The 10,805-nt window shown below is 35.8% G+C and overlaps 1 protein-coding gene and 1 long non-coding RNA gene across 2 annotated transcripts in view; both read right to left on the reverse strand.

Moving 5' to 3' along the window:
* Positions 1-431: 431 nt before the first annotated feature.
* Positions 432-10,805, reverse strand: part of LOC110038318 (S-adenosyl-L-methionine-dependent tRNA 4-demethylwyosine synthase) — a 29,209-nt gene continuing 18,835 nt past the window's right edge. Inside the window, exons 6-8 of the mRNA XM_020743121.1 lie at positions 1,363-1,520; positions 864-1,074; positions 432-563 (exon numbers count right to left, since the gene is read on the reverse strand). Coding sequence (XP_020598780.1) covers positions 432-563; positions 864-1,074; positions 1,363-1,520 — 501 coding nt within the window. The remainder of the gene's footprint in view (positions 564-863; positions 1,075-1,362; positions 1,521-10,805) is intronic.
* Positions 3,571-4,138, reverse strand: LOC110038320. Its single transcript, XR_002295417.1, has 3 exons — positions 3,983-4,138; positions 3,724-3,869; positions 3,571-3,635 (listed from the first exon to the last, which is right to left on the reverse strand). It is a non-coding gene; the product is annotated as an uncharacterized LOC110038320 (long non-coding RNA).

Genomic DNA, 10,805 nt, shown 5'->3' on the forward strand with positions numbered 1-10,805 from the left:
CAATCTCAATATTATCAGTTATTCACCTGCTTCTTTTGTTACTCCAGAATTAACACAAATATTATATATATGATATATATATATATATATATTTATATTTATATTTATATATCGAAAGCACTAATAACTGCAACAAGTGAAAAGTCTTGGCTTTAGCTGATTCGTTGGTATTTCCCATTCGGTTACAATATTCTTGTGGTGGAAGTGGATGACTAAACGGACCATATGATTCGACAAATAAGCCACCAAAAATCAATCTATATCAGCTTTTTTTAACACAGATTTTTTTTAAACTAATAGTAAAAGAAAATTTTAATATCACATAAAACATGAAACATAAAGAACAGCTTAGTTGCTGTCATTAAACTATTGGTAGATTTTGATTTTTTTTTTTTTTTTTTTTTTTTTGTGTGGCTCTATAAAACAACCAACTAGTTTTTAAGACGCTCTTTTTTATAGCGAAACTGATTTGGATCAAATCCACCTTCCTCTGCACCATACACGGCCCAAGATGGTGTAAGAGCCATGTAGTCTTCAGTTCTGAAGGCCTTTCCTGAAGACACCTAGATCCCAATGAAAATTATCAGTTTCTGATTCCCCAAATGTCGGCTTTATGCCGTCACAAGTGCTTGCTTTGAATAATCTCAGCTCTTACGTTCTTTTAAGCAATGGTGAGTTAACATTTTTATCCGCTCTCAAATCAATTATAAATATTATTAAAATAATATTATAATATTCTATTAAATGCGAAAAAGCAAAATAAAAATAAATAAATAAATAAATAACTCACTTTCTATAACTGCATAGTTCTAATTAAAAAATAAAAATAAATAAGTGGAAAAAGTAGCAGGGTAAGGACCTACTAGATCATGAAACCTTTCGTAGTCTATCCAGGTGTGCCACAAACCATTGATTTTGAACTTGCCAACTTTTGCCAGAAGAACACAGCAAGAATGAACATGCTCACATGCTACGTCATAAAGGCCGTTGCTTTTGATGGCCAAAGTTTCAGAGAACTTTCTAACATCAGAATGCCAGGGAACATTCTCCATTGTCAGCTTTGATGTGGCAGTCCTGTAAAACAAACATGTAGAGAACTCCATAACAGAGCCAGAGGTGACACCAGCTTCATTCTTAAGTGTGGCAAAATTATCAAATGTTAAAATTTTTCTAGGTGTAGGGCAAACAATTTGGGAGTGGACAAAACAACTATATTGTCTTAACTTATAGAAAAAAAATATTAGATTTTCCATCATTTATGAGGAAATCTCAAAAGTAAAAATTGGGCTTAACCTAGTTTCGCCACTGAACAGAACCATGATTACTAAGAATAGACTAAAGGAAAGAGAATAAGCAACTCACGAGCCACAGTATGTGACACCCTTAATCTCGATGAAATCTGGTTCTCCGAGGCCTAGCAAGTTAGCGTATGCCTCTACTTCTTCAGCATTCCATCCTTTAACTAGAGTTAAACGGTAAACTGTTCTCTGCTGTTTGCTTTGCAAAGCTTTTAGAGAATCCTGTCAGAAAAGACATAAGAATCAATAGGAGGTTAGAAGGGGAGTATATAATGTAACAAAATAGCAGTTGGGTTGATAAAAAAGAAGGAAACAATATTCTATTGCATCTAATTTGTGGAAGTTTTCCTGGTATTGGATGCACAGATTGATAAAATCTTGCAAACTTTTTTATTTTTTTAAAGGATCAACATTTTTACTTTCAAGCTGCATTTTTTACAAGTCAATTGCAAAAGTTAAATGTATAATCTTGGTTCTAATAAGCACCATTAGCCGTAACTATTTGGAGGTAAAAGAAAAATAAGAATTATCTGAAATAAATTGAAGGATTTATCATTATTCTAATTGAAAGTATGCCGTTTACTATTAACTATATTGCCCCTTTCCTGAGGAAGAAAGCAGAGGATACGTAATTTACACAAATGCAGCTTTAGAAAAGGACAGCAAAATAGAGGAAAATCTGTTTAATGAAGTTCTATTTTAACGTATATTGGTGTTTATGAAAGGCCTAGATAACAAGAACTCATTTAATATTAAATAGAAATGATAAACTTTTCCATTAAAGGGTAACATCATTTTTGCTTGTCGTCGTTTGATTCTCCCTAGCTAAATGTTACCTTCCCACCTTTTGAAGCTACTTTGGATCAAATGAAAAATCATTATGAGAATTCTTGAACATCACTTAGCATCTGAGTGGCTTATTTGGCTATCAACCCAATACTAAAACCGCTTCTCAATTTATTTTACTTTTCCCGTCAGAATCAAGCAAGGTCTTAATAGCGAAGAAAGAACATTACCATTCTTTTTTTATTCTCTTAGAATATACATAAAAAAAAATCAAAAAATAGAAACCAATATGTATCACGACCCAACTACCCCCCTCCCCTTTAAGGGTCGGCTACGGTGCGATAGAGGCAGACAATTCGGCCATACTAAACTCTAACCAGCATTCATCCTGACTTGCAGAATCATGAGTCAATGAGTGCATAAATTATACAATTTTGTTCATAATTCATTTACATTCACATATATTCAAACCTTGAAACTAATATCATCAAAACAAGTATAACTTTACAGAATTGTTAAATCCAGCATAATAAAATATGTACCCAAAAGAGTGTACATTTTCCCATAATTATGAAATGCAAAAGCTATACAAGTCATATATGGCTACTCGCCGCCCCCAGTGATCTTTATCATTAAAAGAAAACAATAAAGAGTGAGCAACAATAAACTCAGCAAAAAAATCAATGCAAAAATAAGATTTTATATACCAAAAGAAAACAACATTCATGCTCATATGTAACTGTACATGTCGACACACAACTTATAACATGCTAAAATCGTATAGAAAGTTTAAAAAAAAAACAATGCGGAAAATCATGTTTGATGTATAAAACATATATGTCATTCATTAATGTGTAATCCTAAACATGTTCATAAGAATCATTAATAAAATCATAGCAATATCACTTGTATTTTTATAGGCTTCAACAACTTTCATGTCATGTCATATCATTGGGTCGCACCTAGCCCGAAGGCCACATCAGTTATTAATAAAGATTGAGCCCCGTAACATAGTAGTTATTAAAAACCCCTTGGTACTAATAGTTCTATACATTTTGTCGCCAGCTAATCCCAACGGTTCTGAGAGTTTCATCACTGCTTGAATAGTAGAAGTCGGGAAACTTTACATTTCTATCATCTCTACTTGCAAGTTCATGTTATAATTTATCTATAATACCACTTATGACATTTCTTGAAGTATAATTTTTGCAACAAACATTCATCAAATATTTCATATATCATATGCATGAATTATAGCAATTGAAGACATGCAGGCAATGATTTTATAAACATATTCATCAAATTCATGTTATAGTAAAATCAAACGTATTGTAAAAGGGCAATCAATTTGCATTCATACAGTCAATGCAGATATTCATCCATAATAGACAGAAAATTCTAAATACAACAATTTCAAACATAGAATCACAAGGAAACCCACAAAGATATTTTTCTTAAGTTAGCACAACATTATTTCACCTGAATTGACGGAGTAATCCTATGATGAATTTTCACACGATCGTTTCAAGCCCGTCACCTCATGTAAACCACCTGGAAATCGTAGATAGCTTAGGATTTCATGGAATCTTGGCTCATTTAATGATTTAACCAAGCATTAGACTCATTTAGGAAATCTTACCATAAACAAGCCCCTCGTCAAAACCAACCATTCTTCGATCCCACCTCTTCTTCATATTCCCTTATTCCTTTCTTAATCTTCGTGCTAAAAGCCGTCACGAAAACCCACAGACCAACATTTTCTCTTCCGACATGAGTTCGTCTTTGCTACAGTTACCGAAAATGAAAAAAAAAGCACAAATTTGTGGCATTCGTTAAAATGAAAGTGTAAGAAAGGAAATGAATGTCTAGAATAGTGTGAAAGAGGACTTCCTACTTACCGATTTCATCATGGAGCCCTGAAATGCACTCTATGGAACTCTGTCATGCACGCGGATGCTATTTGATCCCTCTTATGCTGCGGTGCACGAAGCAAAGCTTTCTCGTGAGGGAATGAATCAGAAGAGGGGAAGAAGAAAATCGTAGGCTCTGGAAAGGATATCAACCCTTCAATTGAAAGCCAAAGCCAAATATCACATGAATAAGTCGATTGTGAACAATGATCACGCAGGATTTGGAATAAATTAAGGTTTAAAATTGCTTCGATTAAACTTTTAGGGATGCAAAATTTGGGGAAGAGCTTCAATTTGAAAATTTTGGTGTTACAGCTCTCCCCTCATAAAAAAGTTGTCGCGTTACTTCTTTTTCTTAAAATTTATGACTCAAACATAAAGGAATATCCTGTCGCATTTCTTCGTTTTCACATATAACTTCTTTTCAAGCACGTGCTTCCACTTTATTTTAACAAAAAGAATTTGTTTGTTCCTCAGCTTCTTAACATCAATTTTTAAAATTCCTTTAAGCTCTTCAATATAATTTAGATTTTACTGCACTTCAATGCCTTCAGGAAAAATCCTCTAGTTTGAATTTGAAACTCATTTTCACAGAATTGAAATATGACATACATCATGAATAACTGATAGCAAGTAACTCTAGTCTGTAAGTAACGGGATTGATTCATTCTATAATTTCAAAAGAACCGATGTACCTGGGACTCACCTTGCTTCCTCGACCAAATTTATTTGTACTTTTCATAAGTCTGACTTTAATAAATACAAAATCACTAAGTTCAAATTCTACTGTTTTGTACTTCGAGTCATGATATTTCTATTATAGATCATGAGAAACTTTCAATCTGACTCTGATTAACTGGATTTTCCCTGTAGCTTCATCAACTAACTCAGGAACTAGTATTAACGTTCACCCACTTCAACCCAACTTAAAGAAGTTTTGTATTTGTTGTCATATAGTGCTTTATAAAGAGTCATTTTGATACTTGACTGAAAGCTGTTGTTGAAGGCCAACTTGATCATTGGAATATGATCTTCCAACTATCTCCAAAGTTAAGAACACAAAGAATTAACAAATCTTTGGAATATGATACTTAAATTGTCCTTTCTGATTGTGTGCCGGTTTGTGGAAAAAATGTTATGCTAAAGTGCAACTGTGTAACCAAACCATGTTGAATGTATTTTCATAACCTGGACGTGAATCTTCGATCTATGTCAGGAATGATGACTTTAGGAATTCCGTGCACTTTGATAATTTTTTAAAAATACAAGCTGGCCAACTTTTCCACAGAATTTGTCTGAGTGATTGGAGTTGACTTTGTTAGTCTGTCAATGATGAACCAAATAATATCATAACCTTGCCTGGATCGAAGAAATCCCATAACAAAATTCATAGCAATTTCTTCCAATTTTCATTCAGGTATAAGCATTATTTGTAACAATCTGTTAGATCTTTAATGTTCAGCTTTTACAATCAGATAAGCTTGACATTCAAATACATATTGAGCAATATCTTTCTTCATACCTGACCATTAGAACAATGTCAAATCCTTATACATTTTAGTGCCGCCTGAATGAATTGCATAGCCCAAATGATGAGCTTGATGTAGAATTTCTTATCTCAAATCAGAATCAATAGGTACCTATAACTGACATTTGTTTCTAATACAGTCTTCATAAAAAATTATATCTGACCACTTTACTAATTGACATTACTTCAGGAACATCAGATATTCACTATTAACTTTCTAAGATCTCTTGATTTTATCCATTAGCGTTGTTTGAACGATTAAATGATGTAAATACCCCATATCATCTGGCCTTCTGATTTCCAACTACAAGACATTTCAAATCCAACTCCTGGGTAAGAATTTAGCTTGCAATGCCTGTGGATTTACGGCTCAAAATAACAATAACTACATTTGCTCGGTCAATACAAAACTATATATCCATATCTAAATCCTTGATCAGCTCTAGCTAGATGGGCAAACAAGCCTAGTCGAACTCAAGCCATGCCAAACTCGAGCTCAACTCGTTTGCCAAACTGTGAGCTAGAGCTCGAGTCGGGCTTGAGCTCAACTCATACTGGTAGCAGTAGGCTCGTGAGCACGAATTGAAAACTCAATTTTCACAAAAGCTCTATGAAGAAGGTATTGGTGTCGAAGGAAGAGAAGGCAACGGGAGCTCACTGAAAAATGAATCAACATGACTAGTGGTAGGCTAATCGAGCCGACTCGCGAGCCAACGAGCCGAGTTTGGGCATGCTCGAGCTCCAGTTTGAGCTCAAGCTCGATCTTGTGGCTCGATAAGCTCGGCTCACGAGATTGTTAAAGAGTCAATCTTGAGCCGGCTTGGCTTATTTGAATCCCTAGCTCTAACTATCTTCTCCTCCTCAAATTCAGCTCTATGTGTGAAAATGTTCTTCAAATTATGATGATATATGAAGACTTCGCATTTCACAGCATATAAGAAATGCCTCTAAATTTTTAGAGCAAATACTACAACAGCTAACTCTAGATCATGCATTGGATAATTCCTCTCAAGTAGCTTCAACTGTCTGGATGCATAGGTTGTATTACCTTTTTAATCTGCATTAAAACGCAGCCCAAGTCTCGTGAGAATGGTCAATCATTATGCTCATGATGGAATAGCTAACACAAACGCAGTGGTTAAATGTTTCAGCTCTTGAAAACTCTGTTCACATTCTGCAGCTCACTCAAATTGAAAATCTTTCCTCATTAGTTTGGACAACGACATATTTATATGTGAAAATCCTTTAATGAATTTCTTGTAATATCCAGCCAAATCAAGAAAACTATATACCTTTGTAAATTTTTATTTCTTTTAGTACATTTCACAATTGCTTTCACCTTCTAAGGATTCACTGATATTCATTAGCCACTGATTATATACCTAAAAAATGCAATACTCCGCAGCCAAATTCACATTTTGATATAATTATGTCTCAACAACTCCAATATTATCCTCAAATGTTTGGTAAGATCATTATCAGTTCTTGAATATAGCAGAACATTATCAATAAAGATAATAACAAACTGATCCACATAGGCTAAAAGATTTGATTCATCAGGTCCATAAATACATCAAAAGTATTGATTAAGTCAAAAATGCATAATTAATAATTTATAAAGATCATATCTAATCCCAAAAATTATTTTGATTATATCTGCCTATTAGACTCTAACCTAATGATATTTTGTTCTCAGATCAATCCAAGAAATACAGTAACAACTTCTAACTGATCAAATAGATCATCGGTTTTGAGCAGAAGATATTTGTTCTTGATTGTCATTTTGTTCTACTCTCTATAATCAATGTATAGCTGCATAGATCCCTCTTTATTCTTGACAAACAATACTGGAGCACTCAAGAAGAATTATTTGGCCAGAAAAACCTTTATTTATCAGTTCCTGCAACTGACATTTCATTTCTTACAATATTTTGGAAGTTATCTAGTAAGAAGACTTGTAAATGCAAATGTCCCTGACTGCACATCAATGGCAAGCTCAATTTCTCGTTCTAGTGGCAGTCCTAGCAAATTTTCAGGAAATACAACAAAAAATTCTGCAACAACTAGAATGTTGTTCAATTCTTGCACATCTTTATTCAACATTTCAAATTTGGCTAAAAACACCAGTTCATCACTTCGCAAATACTGTATAATGTTGTCGGCAGCTAAAAAGTTTGGAGAGGTTGCCCGTAAGAAGCTGTCGGTCTCTGGAAGTGAAGTCTCGTCGACCGCTTCGGAAGGACGTTTTAATTACATACATATATATAATTTTTAGAAAAAAATGAAATCAAACTGACCTCACAATTTTCACAGTTTAAATGAAAGAGCGTTCTACCTCAAATCTTATATCTATCCCGAGGGATAAACACAAGACTTGAGGATGAGACTCGATCAAATAAACTAAGAAATATATGACATCCGTTTGGTCTACAAAACCGTTTTATTTGCCGACAAGTTCTCCTATTTAATACAAAGAATTAAATAAGGTTTATTTTAGACTGGGTTCGGAAAATCTTCTTATAAGGAAAAGCCCCTATAGTTAATTACATCTTAAATAACCGAAGTCACCTAAGAAAACTCTCGATAAAAATCAGGAAATACTATCTTCAAAGAAGTCAAATAGAAGTCAAAAGTCAAATAGATAGGACTTTTCAACGAAATCGGACGAAGAGGTGTGAAAGGAGAAAGGCTCGAATCTGGAACATTATTGAGGAATCTAAATGAAGGGAAACTAGGGGAGGTCACAGATCTTGAAGAGAACCTCAGTGACTTTCCAGTCTATCCTATGATTTGGCTTCAGTTTCGAGAAGAAATTATTAAAGTGTTTCATCCTGTCAATTTTATTTAATTAGGGCTTATATTTGCGTGACATGGTCACACAAATCGCCTAGAAGATATGAGGGTCTACGTCGTATCAGACGACAACCTCGGAACCTAGAACCAGTTAGGGCTTAAACCGTACAGCAGAGCTATACGAATGCCTAAAGAAAAATGTGGAGGAATTATGTTGCGCTAGGCAAACAACCTCGAAATCCTATGGATTGTTGTTTAATTTCTAGGAAAGGAATGGTTTTGCTGGGAAAGACATGTTATGCTATTGAAGATGGTCGTGCTGCCCACCGCGCTAGCTCCAAGCTCCCCGATATGACGAGTTTAAGTTTTCTAGGGTGTCTAGTTATAGTGTCAAATCAAACGGTCCTATGGTTGTAGTTCTCTAAACATCCTATATAGAAAGGAAACATGCTTGAAACTATATAATATAAAGTGTGCAATGCAGGAACAAACAGTAGAATGCACGTGGAACAGGAACAGGTAATAACAGGTAGGAACAAGAGCAGTATGACATGCTATACAGGAAGAACAGTAACAAGTAGAAACAGGACAAATATAACATGCTGTACAGTACGGTAGCAGGTAGAAACAGGAACAGTATAACATGCTATACAGGAAGAACAGTAGCAGGTAGAAACAGAACAAATATAGCATGTCTACGCCAGTCTTCGAGATTGTCTGCCACTGTAGCTGCTATTTCTTCTTCCTTTTCGAGCCTGTGCAAACTGTCGATCGCGATCTGTGACAAAATTTGATGTCCCTGTACTGTAATGTCGACTGAATCCTCCGGTGGACACGCTCCTTAGCAAGTTTTGCTAGAGCGTCGGCCTGAGCGTTGTCTCCTCGAGGAATCCGGTACAAAGCTACGCTAGGAATCTGTTCCAACAACTTCATCGCATACTGATGGTATTCTACCAATCTCGATTTTAAGATCTTATACTGTCCAGCAATCTGTTAAATGACGAGTTGTGAATCTCCATAAATAGCAATGTCTGTTATATCCATCGAGATTATCAATTCCAATCTGGTAATCAAGACTTCATACTCTGCTTCATTATTCGTGCATGGCTCTTCATTATTCGTGCATGGCTCTGTCAAGTGGCAAGAAAACCTTAACATTCTTTGGTCCGGCGTGACGAAAATCAAACCAATCTCTGTTTTACCCGGTATGACTGTTTGTAATCCTCTATCCTTCCTGGCTGACGAAGCCCCACCAAAATACATTTCCCAACGTCGAGTACTAGACGGTTCCACTTGTAGTATTTGTTCATCTGGTAGTTCATCATTGAGAGGGGACCAGCTGGAAGTGGTTGTGCTGTAAGGAAATCTGCTAAAATTTGTCCCTTGATAGTGCGAAGGCGAACAAAAGTTATATTCAACTGCAATAAAATCATCGACCACCTTGCTAAACATCCGGAAAGTGTTGGTCGGGTCATCAAATATTGCAACGGATTAACTTTTGAAATAAGGGTGACCTTATGAGAAAGCATGTAATGTCTAAACTTCTGGGCGACAAAAATTAAAGCTAGACAATGTTTCTCAATAGGGGGATACTTTACATGTCGGTATTAGACGTCGACTCAAGTTATAGAGTGTGTTTTCCTTACCCTCGTCATTGACCTGAGCTAACAGGGTTCCGAGAGAGTCGACCTTAGGTACCCACACCCTATTGTCCGACTGAATTCTCTTCAATCAAGACTTCCTTTCCTTTCCTTTAGCAAAAGGTACGACGGGCACAGTAACAGTGAATCCAGCGGCAGTAGGTGTAACTACTCTCGAACGGACGGACGAAGGATTGACTGACTTAACGGACGTTGGGGCGGTGACGGTCTTCGTTTTCTTACAAGAAGGAAAGTCCTAGAGCCAGTTCAAGTCAAACCCGGCAGAAGGCTCCTGAACTACCGGAGGAGCAACCTTCATGACGACAAATGGAGCCTTTCCAAGTACGACTTCAAGTTCATCAAATCCAGCTCCAAATTTGATCTTAGGGGCAACATTGCGACGACATTGCGGGCCTCTCGGCCGGTGGGTAGGTTGCAGGAAAAAGTAAGAGTTGGGAACTCCATCGTAGCAGCTTAAAATGAAAGCTTTGAGGGTCAGCATCGGCCAATACCTTATCATTTTAGTGCGGACACTAAAAAAAAACAAAAGTCGTTCTGTGAACTGGGTACACATTTTCTTTATTATCAATTGTTTTTATCTCGTGAATTTTAAGATGTATTTTTCAAACTTATCATTTGCTTAACAATTATAATATTAAGATATTTAATTAAATTAAACAAACGATTAAAAGGCGAAACAATTGGCTCAATTTTGCAAGTAGCAAACTAAACCAAAAGATACGAGGAAAAGACAAAACCGAGGACCCAGTGCGGGCCCTACACAACGTACAACGTCCAGGTGGAGCTAGTCCACCAACACACCTATCGGGGGTCCGACCCCACACAAAAA

Source organism: Phalaenopsis equestris, unplaced genomic scaffold, assembly GCF_001263595.1.
Source record: "Phalaenopsis equestris unplaced genomic scaffold, ASM126359v1 Scaffold232479, whole genome shotgun sequence".
Lineage (NCBI taxonomy): Eukaryota > Viridiplantae > Streptophyta > Magnoliopsida > Asparagales > Orchidaceae > Phalaenopsis > Phalaenopsis equestris.